This window comes from Melozone crissalis, unplaced genomic scaffold (genome assembly GCF_028551555.1).
Source record: "Melozone crissalis strain CALT ecotype California unplaced genomic scaffold, PUWL_Pcris_2 ptg000005l_1, whole genome shotgun sequence".
Lineage (NCBI taxonomy): Eukaryota > Metazoa > Chordata > Aves > Passeriformes > Passerellidae > Melozone > Melozone crissalis.
The window spans coordinates 56,961,921-56,986,612 of NW_026535783.1; the positions used below are offsets into that span (position 1 = coordinate 56,961,921).

Genomic DNA, 24,692 nt, shown 5'->3' on the forward strand with positions numbered 1-24,692 from the left:
GGGGAAAAAAGCGCCCTAGAGAGAGAAAGGATCATTGTTTGGATAGCATGTACCTCTTCCACCTGGCTGGTCCTCCACTCTGAAAAGGAGGGTGCTTTCTCTTCATGGAGGTAAATCAGTCTTCATGTCTACTAGGGGGAAAACTGCTTAAATAAACTAGTTAACAGGACAGACATGGTTTAAAAACCCAGACTGAAGACAGCATTGATTAATTTAAGTTAGGCAGCCCAGGTAGAACCCTCCTGGCATATCCTTTTTACATATGTCTATATGCCTTGTTTGGAAGTAACTTTTATTGTGTCAAAGTGTATTTAGATTATTTAATAATTTTTTTAAAGTGGCCATTTTCTCTTAGTGTCTATCTATCTTAGTGTGTTATGTATCAGAAGTTACATGAGTTACCTTCAAAAAACATAAACTGTAAAGAAGGATTTCCATATGGGATCTCCATAGTGATGGAATGAGAAATTAATTCTAGTTTCAGAAAATTATTAGCTAGACATGCAGCTCCTATGTAAAAGCAAATACACTAGCTGTCCAAACAGGACGAAGTACCTAATATCTCTGAGACTCTGGACTGAATATCCACATCCAGTTGGAAATTGTTGATGAACAGTTGAGAATTTTGATGGCTTTGGGCCCAGGACCTAACTTTGTTCTGATTTCTGCAGTTTTCAGTCAGCCAGGATGTGTAACATAGTGAGTGTGGATTTTACAAGGCAATGCGCTCAGGAAGCGTCCCTTGTACAAGTGATCTGGCAGAATGAGGGATTTGCTCACTACAGGAATACTTCTAAATTCATTTTCAATCAGGAAAATACACAAGTGGCATCAGGAAGCTAAGTCAAAACACCCTGACCACTACCCTAAAAATTCAACTATATAACTTGAAACCAGTGAAGTGAGAGACAATTATAGGCAAACATGGTCTGAGGGCATGGCACCAGCTGAAATGTGACACAAAACAGTAAAAAGAGAAGAGAAATTAATATACACTCTGCATGCAAAAGCCAGGTTCTAAAATACGGATCATCCTTTTAGGCTAAAAACTGCTCCATCCCCATATGCATATTAGAACAGCTGATGTAAAACAAGACTGTTCTCCAAATAAATTAATAAGACAGTATAAATAAAGGTATATAGACCATTCATAAATACTCTGTTGGCAATAGAACACACTGGAGCTGCCTTTGCTGATAGCTGCATTAGCAGCTGCAGTTGGGCTGCTGTGGAGGAGGGGTGTCCTTTAGCTGTGTGTTCTGGTTGCTGGCAGCAATGGTGGGATTCGTCTCCAGACTTTCTGACATTTTGTCACAGATGATATCCACAAGTCGCTCAAACGTCTGCTTGACATTAATGTTTTCCTTGGCACTTGTTTCAAAAAATTCAAATCCTAAGAAAATAAAGAACATGTTTATGTTCTAGGCATGTTTCAGTATCTCCAATAAACATACAAATCTCTCTTGAGCAAGAGACACTCAGAAAGGAAACTCATGAGAGCACACGTATGGAAGAGGAGCAGGTAAAATTGTAACACAATCAGAGTAAGTACACTAGTGCTACTGGCTTTATACAAGGCTGGATGAAGTCAGGGCCAAATATATTTCCTTAGAAAAATGCTACTTTAACACAGTTTAATCTAAAAGTTAATACCTGTTTCAGAGAATTATTTCAGGAAAGCCCTGTATGTACAGCCATTGGGAACAAGCAATCTGCTGCTCCATCTCTAACTATTATGTTCCTCTAAGCATTATGCAGTTGGAAACAGCCATTTCCATTGTGTTATTTAAGGTGGTGCCAAAATAAAAAATAATGCTTGCAAAAGTACAGGTAAAAAACCAAGCAAGACAAGAAAAGATTTTTGCAATTTGATAGTTACTAAAGTTAGATGTGAATCCATGGAACCAAAGGGATTCCCAACTCCACAAAGAGAACTAATTAAAAAAACCCCAACCAAACAACAGAAATGCATGTAAGGAAGAAAACATCTTAATTCATTTGTACAGAAGGACTTTTTATCTATTCATTCCCAATGAATAGCCCACAGGCAAAAAACCATAGCTATCCTTAGCCCTTAAGGGACACTGGAAGTTTTTATAGAGCAGAGACAGCTGTTCTAAGCCCTCCAGAGACAGTTTCCTAAGTTCTCCTCTCTGCCTCCAATTGTACCACATCTCACCTCCCACATGGGTCTCATTCATCTAGGCCAGGTTTCCAGCTTGGCAGTCAGCCTGCAACCTAGAAAGCTTCTCCCAGAGCTGGGTCTTCCCACATGCTTGTTTCCTTTGCAAAGCATTTGTGTTCCTTAATTTATTGTTTTCTAGGACTTTTCCCACATTTTTCCCAAGTTAGAACATTTCTCACCCACTCTCTGATAATTCACAATTTACTTCCATTCCTATCTTTCCACTACCTATTGGTTCAATATTAAAACACTTTACAAAACTTCTGATTGACTTGTAGCTTTACAGAAACCTTTGCACAGTCTGGCTTACCCTTTGCATAACTATTTGGATTCCTTCTGATTAAATCTGAATATTAATGTGCAATTACCACTGTCTTTCAGTATGAGAAAAATCCCTGTCAGAAAATTTCAATTACATGAAATTCCTGGCAGAAGAACAGAAAACAAATCTTTGTGGGTCTGGTGGTTTGGTTTGGTTTTTTGAATGTTTTGTTTTATTCTGTTTTGAAAGGCCACATGAAATTTAAATGCAAGTACTTGGGTCACATTAGTATTATGTCTTCAGTATGCCATCTAAACAGAATGTAATCTACACATTCAGTCCTATAACAGTTGTCTATGCAGCTTTTGCAATTTGAGCTCTACCCTAGAGTTACTGCAGATAATCATATTTACCTTGACATGATAACCCAGCCAGAAGTAATAAGCAATGTACAAACTCAACTCTGCTCTGAATGATTTTTTTGCATTTTTAATTTATGTAAGATGCTGTACCGAAGTGTCAGGAAGCACTAAAATGTTTTAATGTATAGGAGCTAAGCACTGGCAAAAGTTGGTGTTCATAGGGAGATTAGATAACAAGAGCTACCAATATTGTACAGGGATTTAATTGGTCATACGACTTCTGTTAGTATCAGGAAGAAGTGTAAGGGTAAGCTCACCAGTATGAGAATACATTGCCATAAAAACTTTTCCATTCCATATTTCACTGCAAAGCACGAAAACTGTGAATAATAAAAGACTTCCAACAAAAATTAGATACAAGGATATAGTTTTAATCTATAAGATGCTGCTTTAGTTAAGCTTTGCTTGCACATTTCCTTTGTTCCAAACTAGAAGGAAAATGAGAAAAGACAGTGCAACATCACTTGTTGGTGGTTTTGGCCCTCCTGCAGAGCTCCATGCAGGAGAAAGCTGTTCAGATCATTTGGGAGCTGCTTGGAGAAAGGAAGATCGTCCACAATTTCAGTATGCTGTGTTGAAACTCAGATGCAGCCCCAGTCCAGCAATGCAGTCAAGAACCTTCCACAGATCCTAGTGTCTTCTCCACAGGAAGGAAGAGGAAAGCAGCCATTCCACAGAGGAACAAGCAGAATCATAGGGCAGAAGGGTTGAGTAACAATGGGGGAATGATGCACCAAAGCTTGGGAGATGATAGGAAGAACACTGAATCTAAAGAACATTTAGGAGTGGAACAGTTTTTACAGTTATGAAGATAGAATAATGAGCTCATCAGATGATAATGAAATAGCAGATATGATATCTAGGTAAGAGATCTAGAGAGACAAAAGCAGAAAATGAAAGGAAAAGAGTCACAGAGAGGAGGCCTATGTCAAGAACTACTGTAACAAGGATAAAATCAAGAAAACAGGCCCACTATCTTGGTGAGGATGTTTTGCATGAGAACATCATGAAAAACTTAAAAGGCACGTATTCTCCAGATTAAACGGAGGCTTACAGAGTGTCAAGCACAAAATAATTGATTCAAATAAAATACTTTGGAGATTTCTATGGAATTTCAGATATGATTTCAATATAAGAAGAAAATTGCAGTCCTAGCAGTGATGTAGTTGGATATCAGGCTATGAGGGTATTCCATCAATTTGGACATTAATTGCCTGGACCTGCTAGGCTAGGCTTTGCTGCATAGATGAAGCAATGGACAGACCTGAGAGAAAGTGGCTGAGCACCCAATTGCCTCCACAATAAAAATAATGCTATATTCTTTAATGGAACTGTAGGGGTGGGAATTTTGAATATTATTAGCCCAAAGAGCTCCTTCTGTGTATAGACCTATGATAGGTGCTTTTTATATGCTTGAATGTGCAAATAAACATCCATCTTCCCAAGAAGAGAATGGGGCATACATGTGAGCTCCTTCCAGGTAGTTCTCTGTAAAACAGATGCAGCTGCACATAGGTAAGACACTGTTCTCACAGGTGCCGACATGGTAACACAGAAGAGTCTTTTGAAGCTAATTAAGAACTTAAGAAAATCTTTGTGTAGTTTCGGGTAATCACTGTCAAAGCATTGTGGTATGTACTGAGCAAGTAGGACCAGCAGGATTGCAAAAATTCAGCAGAACAGGAGTTCAGAATCTCTCTGATGCAGCCAAAGATGCCATTACAAAGACCCTTGCAAGAGAGGCTCCTGTAGGCACTCAAAACAGCCACTGATTGTCCTTGGCAAGGGATTCAATTTCTCATGGGAGTATTACCTTGTGCAAGGTCCCCCAACAAATCAGGTTGGTTCTTTTGGCTGGTTTGTTTAACCAAAACCTTGCCTGTGGAACAGTTCCAAGGAGCTATACAGAATTTTTCCTAGCAGGGTGTTCTTGGAATCAAGGCTAGAATTCTGTTTGTTTTCATTTTCTTATGGAATATTTTGCAGATCTTTTTTTCCCCATGGCACCTCCTTCTCTACTGACTCATCTTGCAATTACTTTAATAATGGCTCTTAAACACCCTAAGCTTCATAAATCCCTGTGTATGACAGCCTAAGTTCTATGACTTCTAGTACTTTTTTCAAGTTTGTTTTTCACTGCTCATTATTAATTGAGATAAAATATTTTCCATGGGGGTATAAGTGTGAAGTGAGGCAGCTATCTGGTGCTGCCCAGGGAAGCAGAGCTCAAAGAACACCATGTTCCCACCATGTGTGATGATCTGTACTGCTGATGGGGATGAGGCCAGGCAGAGGAGATTATCATAAAGACATGACAAGCCCAAGAGGTAAGTGGGTAGGTCACGGAGAACAGAGCTGAAACTCAGAAAATCCAATACACCAAAGTGTTGCCCGAACATATGTACAAAGTGTATAGAACATGGAACATGATATTTTAAATGCTTATTTTGTGTTTAATTCTGTTTTCCTTTGCTGATTCCCTCTTTCCCTACTACTGACTCAAAGAAGGCTGGCAAGCTCTTGGCAGCTCCTACAGAGCACTACAGCAGCAGAGCTAGACAGGGCACTGGCACGGTTCTGTTGTTTTCCTGGTGATCTACAATGAACACACACAGCATTTAGATGGCTTTCCTGAATCATACACACAGCCAGATGCACTGTATTTGTACCCTCTCTGCCTCACATGTGTGCTAGCTCTGTAGAGGCTCCTTCATAACTGCTCATTAACACTTGCTTATGTCTGCTTTCAAAACACAGGAAAGAAAAGCACCCAGAAAGCACAGTCATATGCAAAGAGAAGAACATTCTGCACTCTCTCATCTTCCTGAGAAAACATGACATCAAGAGCACAGGCTAGACAGCAAACTAAGAACATTTCCACAGACAATACAGACAAGATCTATGCTGATGTTTCACAAGTTGATCAGGTGGCATTTTGGTTTCAGAGTGTTTTTCTACAATAAAGACAATTTAATTTATCAGCCCATATGTTACCTTTTACAGATGTCCACAAGGGTATGTTCCTTCACTAACTATCCTTCTAAATTTTCATGAAGACAAGCTTGAGCTGTGACCCTTAGTGCTGCTTTTGTCAGTGTGTGGTTCAATCCAGAATTGTAAGGAGTAGCAGGAGACTGCAGCATCAGAGCAAGAAATGGATACAGGAAGCTGCTCCCTTTGTAAGAGCTGGGTGTAAAAGGCAATCTCCAGGAAGTCATGGGAATTAATAATTTAACAATATCATTGTATATAAAAGAGAGGTGTTAATAAGGACTTATCTTCTTAAAATTGCATCCTGTGGGTAGCTCTGAGCAGGCACTGGCAGGCACTTACCTTCCTGCCTGCTATGAATAGTATCTAATAAGTTTTGCATTCACATTACAGGCTGTCAGTAAAGGCAACTGCAAGACCTTTCTTCTCTGCTCAGATGTCCACTTCCTCAGAACTGTCAATATCTTTTAGTCAAAGAGAGAAAGGACACACATGGCATGACTGAAAGGTCATCTCTCCCAGGGAACTGGGCTGAAAGTAGCTGGAGACAACTGCTGTTCTTTAAAGTATCTCCTACATCAGCAACTCTCCGGTTATGGCAGCAGTTCTGGTTTGTTGTGCTTTGCTCTCTAGATCAATAGGATGGGATCTCTGCTATCCTAACAAGCCCAAGTGCTGGGCTATGATCAGAAAATTATTTTAAAAACATCAAGCCTCAGAACAGGACTCTGCTAATATTATCGCAGTGAAGAGCAGTGCTCTATCACCATTCCAAATAGAGAATTAAAAGGAAGATAAACATTATTATCAGAAATGCTAAGCTATTTATCCAGTCTTTAGGATGGCTGAATTTATTAACAAAAACAAAGCTAAAGGGGGACTGTCACCTACGGCAGAATGGGGAGACCCAAGGGGCTGTTACTCGCCATGCTCTAGCTAACATCTCCTTTTCCAGTCTTTCAGAACAGAAGGTTTCATATAAATTCCAGTTGTATTGATTTTGATTGTCATTTTCAGATACCTTTTAAATGAGTGCATTTGGGCACTTAAGTAGATTTCTAGCAAAGATTTTTTTGTGTGTGTGTTTACAGGAGACATGGGTTGAGCAAACCCTTGCTCCTCATTGTTATTAAATAACTTTGCTGTAATGCAGCTCCCAGTATCTGAAAGCAATGGTAGGTTGGCTTTCCTCTCAGTAAAAGAACATCCTGGGGACAGGAGCCTGTAATTGCTCTGCCAATACCCTGTCTGTGTTGTAGCTAAACAGAAGACTGGTATTTGTCAGTGCTGCCAGTCTGTCTCTTTTCCCTGGAACTAATATTTGCCCATTAAAAAAAAGCTAAAAAACAGTGCAGGATGGAAGTTTGAGCCAGCATATTGCAGCACAACCCAATTATTTTCATTTTTAATGCAAATTTAGACGCAGCCATATGTCTGTGCTCTCTAAGCTGTGGGTGACCCTGCCTTGTGCACCACAACCTCCAGTCAGCCACAGAGGCAAAACAGAACTCGCTGTTCTTGCAAACTGTGTGTGCTGAGGTGTCAGCTCTCACTTGTTTCCTCATTTACATGCCAAAATTACAGCACTAAAAATGTCTCTTCAGTTCAGTGCCTAAACTCACAGCTGCCTCGTACACACAGCATGCCCACAGATGCCTAATGCACGTGCTACTCCCCAGGGCTCCACTCCTGGCCAGTGAAGGTGCACCCCAGTCCTGATGCTGGGGAGCTGCTGCCTTGTGCCCTAGCCCTGGAAGGATTCAGACACCATTCCCGCTCCTGTTCCTGTTCCATCCCAGCAGCAGGTCTGCTCCTGCAGGCTGGGTCAGACCACCACAACTGCACCCTCTGTAGGACCTGACACCAACACTGACAAATGCCCCACTTTCAGGCTTACTGGCATGCTAAATGGTTTAATTTAAAGATATGTATTCACAGCTCAATCCTGTCTGTTTTCTCCCTGGCAAAACCATTAACTACCCAAATACATGAGCCAAGAACAAAATTAAAACTAAATAGTCATGGAAGGGTGATTCTGTTTGAAGTAAGAATTTGTTCTTGTTTTTGGTGGAAATTATTGTGAAAGCACTGGGAATCAAGAGAAAGAAAGAGAGAAAAAACAATGAAGTAGAAAAACGAGAAAAATAAAGAAAAGATAAAGAAGAGGAAGAAGAAGAGGAAGAAAAAAAAGGAGAAAGGAAAGGAAAGGAAAAGAAAGGAAAGGAAAGGAAAGGAAAGGAAAGGAAAGGAAAGGAAAGGAAAGGAAAGGAAAGGAAAGGAAAGGAAAGGAAAGGAAAGGAAAGGAAAGGAAAGGGAAAGGGAAAGGGAAAGGGAAAGGGAAAGGGAAAGGGAAAGGGAAAGGGAAAGGGAAGGGGAAAGGGAAGGGGAAAGGGAAGGGGAAAGGGAAAGGGAAAGGGAAAGGGAAAGGGAAGGGGAAAGGGAAGGGGAAAGGGAAGGGGAAAGGGAAAGGGAAAGGGAATGTCCTGGGGTGACGTTATGATGCTTGTATCCCCATTCATAGATTCTGTGCCTTTAAGACTGTCTCTGAGGAGTGAAAGTTTTGTTTGGGTTTCGCCTTTCAGGGACACAGAGACGGGCAGTACATAAGTCTGCTTTTGCTTTTTGCTTTTGGCTTTTGGCTTTTTCTGCTTTGCTTGCTCTCTCTCTGCTCTCGCTTTTACTTCTGCTTATTAGCTAGTTTAGCTAAACAGTCCACATCCCTTCCTGGACTGTTTCTCCTCTCCTGTTCCTGTGACCATCTCGAACCTGCTCGGGACTGGGACGCGGGAACACCGAGAGTTCGGCTGCAGCAGCTGCCCCAGTGCCGGAGGGACTGAGAGCAGAGCAACCACCCCCGAAAGAGACTTTCTGATTTTGCCACCTTTCTCAGAGCGGTGTCATCGGGTATTGTTCATTTTGTGTGCGGGGGGTGCTGTGCCTGAAATAAACAGGTTCTTTCCACCTCTCTCCGAGGAATTCTTCCCAAACCGGTTGGGGGGAGGGGCCATGTGGGTTTTGCTTTCTGGAGGGGCCCTCCTTTGCAGATTCTCTACCAAATTTGCCCTGAACCTGGACAGGGAAAGGGAAAGGGAAAGGGAAAGGGAAAGGGAAAGGGAAAGGGAAAGGAGGAAAAGGAAAAGGAAAAGGAAAAGGAAAAGGAGGAAAAGGAAAAGAAAAGGAAAAGGAAAAGGAAAAGGAAAAGGAAAAGGAAAGACTTGAAGGAGGATGTCACCCAAATGAGAAGAGAAAATATGGAGATAAGGTATGTAAAAATTACAATCTCTCTGAGTGACAAGCTGTGGAGGTGCACTGAAGTCACAGGCACTGCTGACCATGACACACATAATATTCAGAGGCCTTTGCAGGTTCCCTGAATACGGTGTGAGGCCTGGTTTCTACTGCCCCTTGCAGAAGAGAATGTGAGAGTTCACCCAGAAAGGGTGAGCACATTTCATTTTGTTTGCTGACATTGGATGTTGGCCTCTAGGAGAAATAGGATGCCAGGATAAATTTAGAAAACAGGCAAGTGCAACCTAGGGCATACTTAGATATGATGAATGCCCCCAGCCATGGTTGATCCTGGATGGCAAAACATAAGAAGAACCTGAGAAACCAAAGAACACATAAAAGTTGATGTATCTAGTTAACAGGCACAGTAGAATGCCCCAAATAAATGGAAAAACTTTATGTTGAACTGCATATGCAGCTATCCATTTCCCTGTCTAGTTATTCAGACTCTATTCAAAGGCCTGTGTACACCTCTCCTTGCTAGTTCTTAGCTGGAATGTAGATTACAATATCACTATATCATACAGACTGGATAGAAGAAACAAGAAGACATCAAGCCACCTGTGACTCCTTTTATTTCTCTTCTGACATTTTGTCAAATGTTTGTCTGACATTTGACACCAAACTTGTATGAATGTATGAGTTTTGCTGAAAGGCATGAGAGCAATATCTTAGAAAACTGTGTGAGCAATTCAGCTGGCAAGAGTGCATGCATTTTGCTCACAGGAAGTTCCAACTCTTGTTTTACTAAAATGCTTTAAAGCATGTAAATGCTGACTATATTTCTATTCCCTCCATAGCCAATCCATGTACTGCTCAGAGCAAATATTCCTGAAGACAGAAAATATAATAAGAATTACATTCCATACCCTTTTTTGCTAGTGATTAGTGAATAAACTTCTTTAAATGCATTTGCTGTCATTACGAAATCAATAATAACCTTGTATTAATTATTTCTCTCTATTGGCTAGTTTGTCACATTTCTACACATTCTTGGAATAATACCTATATGAGGAAAAGTTATGTGACTTTATTTGCTCTCATCTATTTTCATTTCATTCTAACCTTAACCTGTTAATGATGCTATTGTGTTAAACAACCATGAACTGATTTCTGAAAAAAACCACTTTAAAAAAGTACTGAATGGGATGATAAGGAATGACTAATGTATGTCTTTGTGTCTTTATGCCTGGAACAATTAAATATTCTGGGAATTACCTTATGGAGAAAAAGGGAATATGACAGAGCTCTCTGAAACCCACAGAGGTACAGAGCAGGTAATAGCAAACAATTGTATACTCTTTGTAAGAATATAAGAGTGAAGAAAAATAAAATTAAAGTGTCAGGGGGCCAGTTCAAAGGAGCAGTAGATAACAGATAAACTGTGCATATTTAAAGGATATTGTGGGTGGTAGGACTCTATATGGCTTCAAAGACATCATTGTACAAATCACAGGAAAAAATTACAAAAGGCCTATTGAATATAAATGCATTGCATTTGGTTTATGACAACCACAAATATAATTTTCTATGGTCAGAGAAAGTATCACTGCATGTTTTCCAGTTCACATCTTTTACAAAATACCTACAACACTGCTTGTAGCTATGATCCATAGTGGTACTGCCAGTGTCATGTTATTAACAATAAATTCAAAAAATATCTTCAAAGCAAATATGACAGATTCTGTCCTCATAAAGATTCTGTAATTTTTCTTCAAGGTCAGATCTGGGTTCCTAACTATTCCTTCATTCTTTTGTGAACTTTGAGTAGTGCCATGAAAAAGGTATGCAGACGTACCACAGGGCAGTTGTCTCATTCAGCAGACCTCCTCCAACAGTAATGAGATTTATGTTGGTTCATTTAAACTCCTTGTTTGGGTTACACTTGAGAAAAAAGCCAGCAAAGTGATTTAAAGCAATGAATGATTACACCTTGTTATTGAACTTTAAGGCCACACTTTTCAGAGATGTCAGGAGCCAAAAGGAGTCTCCCTTTTCCAATAACACTGTTCTCAACAGAACACCATGTTCCCCAGAGGGTTAAACTCCCAGTGCTCTTTTTGACCTTCTGAATAGTCACCCCAGAAGGTGCATGTGTTCATTTTCTTAGGGCCCTCAAATAAAGAAGGGCTGAAAATAAAACCACACTTGAGAACAGAAGGTGTCACAGCCTAGTTTTTGTGCAGCACTCATGAATCTTATTGGCTTGCGTCTGTGATCAACACTGTGTTCAAAGGGCTCTCAGTTTTAAAATGTCTGCCTGGACAGAAAAATCTATATGGTTATCTTTAAAACTTGTCTGTAAGAGATGTTATCAATTTGCTGCCAGAGAAACAAAAGACAGTCCCATGTGTGTAACACAATGGGTGCCCTCCAAACCAGCCTGCAAGGCCAGGGCACTTACTGCAGTTAAGGAAAAGTCTTCTGCTGCTCCTGACATCACCTCAACCACTCTCAGGGCAGATTTAAGAAATTATTGTAGCTGTACAGGAAACATGTAAACATTTGTGTGTGCAGTCTGAGTACAGTAAATGACTGGATCAGAGACACAAGTTATCTAATACAATTAATCTACCCTTGAGATAGCCACAGGATATATATCTGAGAAAAGAAACCCCCTGAGTAGATAAATATGGAAATAGAGGATAATCTTCTTCCATAAAGATTGAATTTTAAATCCCAGGAGTTAGAATTTGCTTTAAAGCCTGAAACATGAGTTTTGTTATCTATCTCATTACCCTTTTTTCTTCTTTTCAAGCATTGGTTATTAAATCTGAGGATTCCTGACTGTAAAACATGCAAAGTTCCTTCTTGTCTTGATAAATTTAGGACTTTGGGGATGCCTTGTCAATTCATTGCGTTATTTTTCTTTTTTTGAAGGAATATGGTTCAAGGCATAGAAATTCAGATTTTTTTTGTGACTTTAAAAAAATTTCAAACTCTATAGTGAAAATTAATGGTTGTTGCTAAATGTTTCAGCACCTTGTCAAAATTCATGGTAAAAGTATACAGTTAGATTTTTGGGATCTCTTTGTCCAATGAATATATATTCCTATCTCCTAGTGCAATGAGTAAACATTAGAAATGGGAAGAACATATACAGAAAAATATATATAAAAATACGACAGGTATTTCTGCAAAGATAAATATCCTCTGTTAATGGTTTGGTTGCAATCAGTTTGAGAACTCAATTCTTTACAAATATTGGTAAGTTTTCTGGATATAACCTTCTGTTAAATATTTCCTGCCATCTTTCAAAGACTAACTTACAGTAATCGTTAACATATTCATTCAAGTTCTTTTACACATATGCAGCACTTATTAAGACAGATTCAATAGGAAGGCATGTTACCCTGATAAAATTGTTTACCAGGAAAAGTAATTCTGCAAGTGGAAAACAATATTTTTTTAAACATAAGATCATTGACCTATGAACATACATGACTTAAGAACCACCAGCATGAGATTAGATCCCTTATTAAAACATTCTTTCATCTACCTACCTATAGAGGAATAGTGACAAGGAGATCTTGGTTACACATATTTTGACCAGACTGAGCTTTTACTACACAGAGTTTTAAAAACAATAACAAATCCATGCCCATAATTTATGATTCCCTGTACATAAATTGACCTTTAACAATTCCAGCGTTTGATTTACACACCTGCTGAGCTTACTCTCCAGAGATCAGGAAATTTGAAGGGAAAAAGAGCCTAGGTATTAGTATTACAATGATGCTCTGGAGATTTGCCACTAAAGTTTGACCAGTGTCACTCCAAAAACATTTCGTGGTATGAAAGGATAACACTGTTGTGTAGAAACAGAAACAACAAAGGTGCTCACAGCTTGGCAATTTTCTGTATGTACAGAATTTGCTTCCCAGAAGGAGACCTTATGAAACAAGTTCATATCTACAGTTCTGTGAATGTACAGTAGATCGGTGGATGAAGTGTTAGCAGTGGGACAGCAGCATATTTCTGTTCTGGATTATCGGTATTGCTAATCATAACCCAAATCTACTCAAGTTGCAAAAAGGTCTAGTAAGCTTTTTCTGCAATATCTCCTTTCTTCTCTTTTTTTTTCTTTTTTTTTTTTTTTTTTTTGAGGGGACAGGAAAAAAACACCCTTGCTTGGGTTTTTCTGATTTACTTGTCTTCTTGCTCCATGTCAAAAAGGCTATAGAAATAAAAGGGAAGGAGTGTGTGACTATTCCTTTACAATGAATGTGTCATGAATATGTATTTGCAAGTTCTGTAAGCTATAAATTAAATTAATTTTTGCATTCTCACAAACAACCACAAAGCTTTTGTTGTGTCATTTCTTACCAAGTTGCTCTGCTAAATGTTTTCCCCTCTCAGTGAAGATTACCCGTTCATCCTCCATGTCACATTTGTTGCCAACCAAAATAACCTGGGCATTATCCCAAGAGTACGTTTTGATTTGAGTTGACCTTAAAAGAGAAAGGGAGAGAAAGGAGTCAAAGCAAAGCAAATTCCCCTTAATTTCAGGAAGAGCTGCAAAAAGACATAAGAGACAATACTGATTTTGACAGCCAGGGTAACATGACTCTGTTTAATTACAGATTTCAAATAAACTAAAGATTATCTGTCAGGTTTTACTGTTACAAAGATAGTATCAACACAGGGTTTACTTTTGCTTGCTGAAAATAATATTTTCTCCTGCCCTCAACATTCTTCCTTTACTTTTAGAAAGAAGAGATTATATTTTTTCCCATTTTCACATTTTAATACAAACCTTGCAATCTAAAAACAGAGCTCTGAAAGAAAATCAACAATGTATTAATTTCTTATCTTTTACTTTTGAGATCAGGATGTAAATTTAGCAGGAAAACTTCAAAAATTTCTGAGCTAGTCTGTCTTCCTCTCCATCACATTTCTCTGCAAGTCTTTTATCTACCAGAAGGTCAGCAACACTTCCATTGTGCATTAAGCCATGGGCAGGGGCTGAGTTTGACCTCTGACTTACCTTCTGTTTAAATTGTACAAGCCTTAGCCATGACTGCAGCTGAATGGAAGTGTCTGAGGCCTTAAAACGCCATAGGGACCATGAGTGCTGGTGGTGAAACAGCTTACAGTGGTTTCTTTGAGCAGGAGCAATAATGGGTGACTTGGAACCATACTCGTGGTGCCTGTCAGTTTCTGCCTGCCACCATTCTGCTGGTACCCAGGTCTGCTCTGTAGAAGGAAAGCTCCTGGCTCAGCCAAGAGTGATGCTGCTGGTTACCACCTTCTGACTGGGAGCAGTATGTGCCCTTGATGGTGACACAGGATGCAGGAAACTTCCTCCAAGCACTTAGGCTTTGTCTTGAACTTGTGACTAAGTCTGGCTCTAGGCTTGAGGTTTTTGGTGGGATCAATGATCAATGGAGAGAGAAAAAGACAGAGAGCACACCTCTTTCTGCCAGCCTGTCCCACACCATTTCCTCCCTCCCTCCCTCCCTCCTTGGACAATACAGGGTGCTTAGGAAAAAATAGAATAGAAACTAACTTCTATAACTACATGGTTATGAGAGAACACCCTGGAAAGGGATCCTGTGGCATATGATGGACTTTTTTTCTCAAAGTCTCTTTGACAAAAGATGAAATAGCTTCAAAAATCTGTCACCTAAATATTTTGGAAGCTGGTCTGCATTGGTACGTTTACTAGTGACACCTTCTCATAACACAGCCATCATCTCTACTTATTGAGGCCCCGGCCTGCAAAGTCTTACATTAATAAAAAAGATCATGATCTTTTCTAATCTAGTCTGACAACTGATTCTAGTGAAAGACACAAAATGGATCACATCTCCCCATTTGGCTTTGCTTATTGCAAAACCAGAGGGATGGCCATGGGCAAAAGCTGCTAGAGCTATCACTGTGACCCTGGGTCCAATGCCATTGCCTACAGGTTCCCTGCATGAGTGAAAAAAGACCCTCTAGGCCATGTCTGATGGGTTTGCAGTGACAGGCAGAGAAATTTAAAGGGAAGAATCACTGCTTTTAGGAATGTTTTACTTTATCACAACAACCGAAAAGAAGTTGAGGCAAGTCCCAGACTTTTTGTTCTACAGATTGTTCCCTTGGGCCTGACCTGATCTTTTCTTCAATCTTTTCTTCACTGTGCTATTTTAAATGTTTTAATAGTAATTTGAGTAGGTGTAGGGTACTGTGACCAAAAAGAAGTCAAACTTCCCCATACACTTATATTTTACTAAAGATACCATTTCTCAGGAAAAAATGAAAACATGCATTCATTTTGGCAGAAATGTCCTTTTGGAATCATGCTGAGTGGTTAAGCAAAGTAGAATTATTATTGTGATTTTTAACCCGAACTACATTTGTCACCACAGCAACTTTGCAAATACTAATACCTCAAATGTCAGAGTATGTTAGTCCATTAAGGACCCTAAAAGAGCTTAGCTCTGAACAATTATTAGTTGGGAGCCAATTTGTTCCCTTTATGTCAGCAGGAAATCAAATACATTATGAAAGCAAAATATAGAGTAAAGATATTAAGCTTTACTTATTAAGGAATTACTTACATAATCTGTAAAGTTGAAATAGAATAAACTGATGAAGAAATACAGCCTGAAGAAATATCATCGCACAACTGTAAAGAGCATTCATTCAGCCATGTTTTGCAGACTTTGCCTCCAGAGCTTTACATTAGTTTCTTTCATTAAGAATGTAAGGTCCCTTCATTTTACTGCAGCCAGATTATTTGTTCTACAACTACAAATCTGTACATTTAAATTCTTCTCATTACTTAAGCAACTTATTTTATTAATAGACATTTTTTAATCTGTCTTGCTTTTGTCTCATCTTCTAGTTATTTTTTTTAAGTAACAAGAAGAGATCTTGTCCCTGCAAGCAAATCCGAAGGCTTATATTTTGCAAACGACTCGGTAGAGCAGAAATATAACTGACTGAAAATTAGTCAAATGTATTCACACCCAACACCACATCAGCAGATGCTTGATTCAAAGGATATAATAGGCTTATCACTGTTATGTTTTCTTTTATATATATAGTTCCACTATTGGCCTCTGTAGGTTTTGATTCCCACAACTCTCCACCAAAGCCAACACATAGGTCACTTGAAAAAAAAAAAAAGAGATTTTGCTGTTCCTTGCATACAAGGAACAAATGACCAAGGCTTCTGATTAGTCCAAACACAAACTGTTGTCCTTGTAAAGAACTTCAGCTTGAGGAAGATTGAAGACATGAAAAGGCAAAGATGGTGTTTGCAGTAAGCTGAAAAAGACTTTTCTTGTTCACTTTCATGACCTAGTGTATGTCAATAGTAATTTACCCTGTATATGCTTCCCTTTCTAGTTTTATGGTAGGCAGGCAATCTGCATCATGCTTGGATTTTTATAATGAATAGACTCCAGAGGGGCAGATTAATGGAGGAGTGCAATCAATGATCCATTGCTTTCCATGATCAACACCATGCTTGTGCTCACTGTACTGCAATTCTACCAGCCCCTTGTCAAAAAAGAGCTGAATGCAAACAAAAGTAATGCTTTTGGCTTATCTTAAAACAGAGAGATCTTCAAATAACTTCCCAGGCAGCAATGGCAAGGGGCCTGTGTGTGCTGTTGGTCAGCTTGCAAGGAATGCTGTGCAGTGTGACAGAGTCGGCTTCAGGAACATGCAGCCCCAGCTGGCTGAGGCAGCCGAGATGCTGGAAAACAAGGTAGATAGCACAGAGCAATATGGGGGAGCTGCTCTGATGTCACTGCTGTGGAAACCAGACTGTCCACATTGGATTAGGTGATAAAAGCTTATCTATGCATCCAAAAGAAGCACAGAGAGATTGTGGCAGGAGAGAGAGCCCAAATAATTTCCTGGTCCTGGGTGCTCTCAGGCCCATTGCAGGAAACATCAGATTATCCAAAGCCTATCTACACTATCCTGGTGCAGCAGGAGTGTGATTACCAAATTAAGACTCAGAAAAATACTGGGACACCACATCCAGGTCCCTTTCAGGGTTGTTCCAAGTAAATCCCAGCATGAAACCCATCACTGCAAGTCAATACTGGAGGCTTATGTCCAGGTGCCAGAAATTGAGGAGATTGGGATCCAGGGGCAGCTACTGGGCAGATTGAGGTTATGAGCCCAGATGATGGAGGGAGCCACAATGTGTATGCCTGCACAGATACACATTCTCATGAATGGACCTTGATGCTGCACTGTTTTGGAGGGGAGGAGTGTGAGGATGATGATGCTCTTGGTGTTTGTGGGAGCACTCTGGGAGGTCCTAGGTGGTTTTGTCTGCAATGTGTTTGCACGTGGTCACGTATATATGCATATAAATGTGCTGTATGTTTGTGAGTTATGTGCACATGGCCTGCTGGGAATAGATCTTCAACCTCACTACTCAATATATTTCAGGTTGCACCCACTGACAATATATCTTGAGTTTACTCTGAATGTCTCTTCAGATCATGCCTTTTTACTAACTCACCAGTGTCCAGGACAAATATTCATATAACCTGTGATGTCTTCACCCACAGACTATGTGGAAGGCAAGCAAATATATTCAGTAGACATGTCCATGGAGTAAATATACCAGGAATATGAACTTTCAGATAGCCTCAATCTATTCACCATACTTTGGACCAAGTCCTCCAAGGATGCTTGCCTACCATAGAGAGGTCAATTTTACAGACTTCTAGATTAATTATGTAGTAATTCACATGCACAAACAGCAAGACAAACACCCTAACCAAAATGCTCCAGAGGGGGCTACGTATAATGTTTATTCCAACAAGTTCAGGAAACATGCTGTACTTCTGATGTTTTGATTTATGAAAGGAATACTCAATGAACTGGGGTGCATCATCTTGCCAGGAAAAAGAAATAAGAAAACACCAAACCTACGCAAAAAACTTCTAGCAAACCAAAACCACATTAAAAAAACCTCTATCAAACTTTTTTTTTTTTAAAGTTACTGTTGAGTGCACCGATTAGTCTTTAAAATAATTCTCCTGTCTTTATCTACAGCATGGTCACTGCAAAGTCCTTTAGCTGAATTATTAGAGGTCACAGTGTAGTGGTGGGATCTCAGGTGGAGCCCAGGTTATCTCTTCTTTCTCAGTTTATTTATTTGGTAAGAGGCAGTATCAGAGAAGCAACTATGAGTTTGGAGGTGTTTCTAAAAGTGTTCAGCGTCCCCAGGTGAACTTCCTGCCTTTATTTTCTAAAGAGTGTGCCAAGTGTCCATGCCTCTCTGAGCAGGAAGGGTTGCTCTCCAGCTTTGTCAGGAGACATTGTTTTCCTTCTGTAATTGAAGCAAGGAAGGATCTCTTTCCCTCTTCCCCCAGTCTCCTTCCTTGAAATGGGAAGACACACCACTGCCCTCTCAAACCCCTAATGCAGACAGGGATGGTAAGGGGAAGCTCTGTCATTGACATCTTTTCAGATGATGGAATAATGCCACAAATCCTTTCCCACTCTCCTTGTCTGTGAAGACACTGACACACTTCCCATTCAAGCCAGCTTTTCCATAGAGTGAGTCTGAGGTCTCCTTCATACAGCCAAGTGTTTTTACACTTCAGTGTACACCATATGCTTCATTCTTTTTCCCATGCCCTCTATGTCACCTAAACTCTTATTGTTCCCAGCAATACTGATAGGTTATGTGCCTAAAGGATGCCCCAGCATCTTGGAGTTTACGTATCCCTCACTCTCTCAAGCTTATCTTTTGGATATGATGAAAATGAGGCATATGTAGGATTATTCTCTATGGCACATTAAAAGACTGCAATGCTCAGTCTTGATGGCCATTTGGAATCTGGCTCTGTACCAGCTGCTCTGCACTGGGTGCTTAGACCTTGCTGCAGGCTGGGCAGGGAGAGAGGTGGCCTCAGGCTTTTCATCTGTTCTCCAGTAAACAATCTAGTTAGTATTAGTGGGAGACAAGTAACTCAAAATAGATAAACCACCAACCAAAACCCCAACTCAGCTCTCAAACTGGAATTTTGAAGAGAGTACTAAGCAATCTTAGCAAAAAACAAGGCAAATGTCCTGGTGTACTTGAAGACTAGACTTTTGTGGCCACAGTTATTGACATAGCAGGAATATACTAGAATTACTTAGTAATAATTTCAGTAATAATAAAAAGAATATGCTAACATTTGCCAGATTTTAATTGAACTGACACAGAAATAGAACTATCTTTAAGAAACTGCTCAGGATCTTTACTCCTCTACTGACAAGGAAAATCTGGATATTTGCAACTTTTGAAATTTTTCTACTTGTTTCATCTTTCTGGTGTGCTCTACCTGCAGGCCATAAAACTTTCAGGATTGTGGCTAATACAAATAGTTTTATCTCTTCCATTTATGAACCCCTTAATAATTATTGAAGCCATTATTCAAAAACATGGGAAGCAATGGATAAATGAAATAATTATAAAAATAAAGAGCTGATGTAGATGAACATGTGACCAGAATGAAGAAATAGCACCTCAATCATTCTCAAGGAGGATTTAGAACCTAGTGGACATTGTAGCACCTTCACTTCTCTCCAGAATTAATGATATATTGAATTTGTGGTCAGTTCACTGTGGTCAGTGAATTTGTGGTGTTGTTGTGCCACTGACACCCACTGACTGCAAGTGCTTATTAACATATGAGAGAGAATAGGAAAAAACATCCCAGAGCCCAGAAAATGTATGGAGAAGTGCAATGAAAGGGGGACAAAAATGAGAAAAATAAACTTGCTCCACCCTTAATATCACAACATAGCAAGAGGAAAAGGATCTGGTGAGAAGTGGATGTGCTAAGGATATGCTCAGTGTGGATAACTTGGTAAGCAGGGCAGTTCAAGCTGCAGATTGTACTCTGGGTGGCAGGATCTCAAGGAAAAGTAAACCTGAGCTACTCATTGCACAACCAAAGGCCCAGGAACCTGTGGTGTCAGCCAGGTGACTGGACATTTAGACACAGCAGGAGCTGATTACCCCAGATTTTGAGAGCTTAGACTCTGAGGGTGTAAAAGCCCAGTGCATCTTTATTAGGCATCCCTCCTCAAGGGCGCCAGCTTGAGCTGTTAATTTGTTGCTGCACCATGATTAAATCATGAGATACATCAACCCCTCCATGATTGCAACAGAGCAGGATATATGAATATTGCTCAAGACGGACTGTATCTCATGTGTCAGTTGTTTATACAATACTGTGTTTGCTGTCTGGATTGAAGGGCAAATGAAGAAAAATGACTATTGATAGTGAAAAAACCACCGATATTGAAGGAACCAGAACAATGCCAATTATTCACCACTTCTTCTGGCAGGCTTTATCTTCCTTGTGCAGAGCCAAAGAGTGCACACCATGCAAAGAAAGGCTACACATTTAACCTTTCCTTGGAGGAAGATAGACTGATGATGCGGAAGCAGCATGACAGGTGTGACACTAACAAATTTCTGGTTCATTATCAGCCAGAAAGCTAGTCAAAATGCACATTACCCAGAGCACCACAGGTTTTTGTTGCTCTGGTAAGTATTGGATCTACTTTAATGAAAAAATCCTTCACTACAAGTTTCCGAGGCCATAACTTCATTTTAGAAAACCTGGAGTTAGTTACATTTCAGTTTTGACAGGCTCTAAAGATATTCAAAATTAATCCAGTTCTTTTGGACATAAAACTGGGTTGATCTCTAATATGTGCATTTTTATAACCTTATGCAAGGAAATATGAAATTTTACAAAAAGTTTAGTTACTTACAAACAAATAAAAGAAGATGGAAAGCAGGGATAACATTTAAGATGTAAGAGTTGATGTTCTTTGTGTGTTTATGACATTTATTATTATTTATTCTTGGTGATATACCATTACCATAGTTGTAATGAGGAAGTATATGCTTACCCAGTGATGTCCACTCTGAGTCCGCATTTAGTAGAATGCAATAACAACTGACATAGCATTAATAATGACACAATTCTAAGTGGTAATTAGGATGAGAGGTAAGGCATTATAGATGTTCATCAATCAGAATTGTCTTCCTAGTCAACCATCTCTAGCTATTCCTACTCTGCCTATGGAAGTGTCTTCCCATCCAGAGTTCTCTGCTGAGAACTCTGAGTTACATTTGAGTTACATTTTACCTTTCATGTAATATACAAATATTTTTTAAAAGAGTCCATGTATTAGCTTTGGTGCCTTTTCTGTACAGTGTTGTTTCAAATAAGAATACCAAGTGTCTGTTATTGTCTGAAAATTCTTTTCTGACATTAAAATTCAAATCCCTTGGATAATGGTCTATGATGTCAAATTAATATATTGTTGGCAAAAGACATCAAGTTTAAACCTTAATTTTTACATACTTTACCTAAAATATAACTATTCCAAACTTTAGTTGGAGTTACAATGAAGGGCCAGAAGCCTACAGGGCATGCTCAATTTGTGTTAATCAGATTGTAGATGTCCTCAGTTTTTGCATCTTTGGTACAATCTTTGCAAACTGCTTTCTTGACAGCTGTCAAATACACCTTGAAACCGCTTTCCAATACCAGTGTAGCAAGAGCCCAGTATGAAATTATTGCATTAATAAAAATAAAAAATGACTGTTCTCTAAGTTAGTACTGTGCTCTCTATCCCTCCTCCCCAGTACCTCCTGTGCTTGAGTTCTGATGGCCCTCTCTTTAGAGAAGAAGCTCTCCAGGTGAGGTGTTTTTCTGTACCTACAGAGCCAGCACACCTCAGCCCTAAGCAGAGTAACCACATACAGTACACCTGGCATTGCACACATGGCAGACTCTTTTGTCACAGAGATAGATAACAGAGAATTTGTGGAGGAGTTCATGACCTAATCCAAGGCAAGGTGGGCTTTGGCTGAAGGTATGCTGAATTCATAAAAGAGAGTAAATTCCTTGTCAGTCAATCTCTTTTCTTCCTTTTCTGGTGTGTAGTATATACTGGTTTCCCAGGCTTTTTGCTTAGAAAATTAGAATGGATATTTAAAAAAAACAGTGAATAATGATAAAAATAGTGTGTTAGACACTAAGGGCAAAGAGATCTTCCAAGCAACTTCCTTGTATTTTTTGTAAAGATAAAACAATATAAAGTACATCTCAATATTTAATTCTTATTCACAGGAGTACAAAATCCTCTCTTGCAACAAGGTTTACTTATGGGCAGGCCAACTAATATACCACATTTTTCACAGTAGGACACATGTTAATGAAGAGTTTTTATGTCATGTATAATGCCACAAGCTGTGTCATATTGTGGGAAGTGATTTAACAACTCGCCACACAGACAAAAGGCTGTACATTTTAATTTTCTCCCCACTGAGAAACCCACCATTAAATTATCATCCTTCAAAGCTGCTACCACACATGCACAGCGAAAACAATCCAAAAAAAAAAGGGTTTGAAAAGAGATGGAAAAAAGTCTTTATAGGAAAATAATATTCATGGAAACAATAAAAGGCAAAATACAGACTGCACTTGCACATCCTTTGATTATCCCCTTGTTTTCATGTTCCAGATGCTTCCACATAAATGACTCTGTTTATAACCAATTTACGTTGATTGCCCAGACTGTCACTGGAATTCCAAGTAATGACCTTAATCAATCCAGCTGATCCTAACTCTGGTATTTGAAAAACAGAGCTATAAAACAAGGGAGTTATGAAAAAATTTACTAAAACAACTACAGCATCTGCTTGAGTATATTGCACTTTTAAGTAAATGAGCAATTTGCTGTCACTTAAAAATTTTTTGCTTGCTATTTTGTATTCTTATATATAAGAATATCTATATAAGGAAACAGATACAGACAGAAACACATGTGTCCTCATTTCCTTTTTTCTTTCTTACAATGATGGGCTTTTAATAGTATAAAAAAATATAGCTAAGCAAGCAATACTGATGCTGAACAAGTTCTTTTGGTCCTAGACTCTCATATCTAATACTTTCCTCTTCACCACACCTAGGACAGTTGTCTAAGCCAGGACTGCACTGCCTGCCAAAGAGGCTCTTGCACCTGGGATTACTGACTAGCATCTCATCTCCAGCCACAAAGAGCACCTACCCAACAGTGGCATTTTGGAAGTAGTGAAGTTCTTAAAGGCGTGGTCAAGTTCTTTTGTTGTGTACCAATATTGAGAGTTTTATAGCCTGGACCACTCAGGATTATTTATTTTTTCATCTTTTCTTTTAAATAGCAAATTCAGATTTATATTTACAATATATATGGCAAATACCTGCCAACAGGACATCCCTATTTTAAGGAACTTCTGCTTAATCAACTCTCAAGAACTCTGAGTTAACCCTGACATTTTACTGTCAAATTTCATTATGAAATGTATTGCACATTTGTCGCGCTTAATCCCTTTCTACCTATTTCATGAGGAATGACTTCCAAGTTTCTCTCACTTGTCAAATTCACTCCTTTGGACTTAATTTCCTCTATTGTTTCAGAATTCATTTTTTTTCAAGTTTAAATGAACTGTGCTATTGCTTCTTTTATTTCCTGTAGTCCTAGATAATTTTGGGTTATATTTCTCATTTGGTATTTTGCATTAACTCTTTCAGTCTTATATGCACATAAATTGAGTCCTGAAAGGCCTGTGTTTGAGTATTAGAGATGGAATTGAAACAAATCATACCTAAATGTAATCACTGAAAAATCTTACCAGGTTATTGAGGCCACTTGTGGTACATTATCATGACCTATCCTTGTTAAGGATTCATGAAGCCTGCAAGTACCAGGACAATTATGTGAATTATTTTAGCTCTTCTTAGTAAGAGAGACAGCATTGTTTTATTAAAACATCAAGGAATGTTTCTTCTGTTACTATACTTTTACACAAACTTGATATAAATCCTAATAGTATTTTGTCTTTAAGGTTGGTTATCCTGTTATTCTCTGGAAGCAGAGCAATGGAAACATCCAGAACTGTACTGAGGCATTAAATTTTGATTCTCCCACTGTGTCCTTGCAATCATACCTCTTTGGAAGCAATTTCCCTGTGTGGCTATACACTTGCAAACACAAGAGATTGAGATCCGAAATTTTGAAATGTGGCCTAGTTTTCAGTTGAACATGTGAGCTTCTGACTTTTGTCACAGATACCTGGAACTAGATTGGCAAAACAGCAACTATCTTTATATCCTGGTTAACTGATGCTAACTGGTTAACTAGTTGAGTAGGAGTTATGCAATTGTACTGGGGGTTTTGGAGAGGTTGGTAGTTGGTTTTTTTTTCCTTTGAGCTCATGAGAGTAAATTTTAAATTTTAATTTTAATTTTTTCTGACCACATTTTGCTTTTGGGGTATTGCTGAGTAAAATTCATTCTGTGAGAGCTGACAGTAGCCAAAGACAACAGTAAATACCATTTCCCTGTCTACATCCTGCCTGGCACAGGGTGGCAGGATTGTCTTGCTGACTCACACCGCAAGCAAGTAAACTGCAGGTTTATTCCTGCTGACTCACAGAAGATGGAGGGAGGCATTAGACTTCAGATTTTATTTCTACAATTAAAAAGAAAGATTTTTTTTAAAGGGGAAACAAAAGGATTGTGTATTC

General features: G+C 39.1%; 1 protein-coding gene across 1 annotated transcript in view; it reads right to left on the minus strand.

Annotated features, from left to right (window-relative positions):
• Nucleotides 1–445: 445 nt before the first annotated feature.
• The window catches only part of RAB3C (RAB3C, member RAS oncogene family), a 113,084-nt gene continuing 88,837 nt past the window's right edge, over nucleotides 446–24,692 (minus strand). The window contains exons 4-5 of the mRNA XM_054283539.1: nucleotides 13,475–13,599; nucleotides 446–1,393 (exon numbers count right to left, since the gene is read on the minus strand). Coding sequence (XP_054139514.1) covers nucleotides 1,206–1,393; nucleotides 13,475–13,599 — 313 coding nt within the window. The 3' untranslated portion in view covers nucleotides 446–1,205. The remainder of the gene's footprint in view (nucleotides 1,394–13,474; nucleotides 13,600–24,692) is intronic.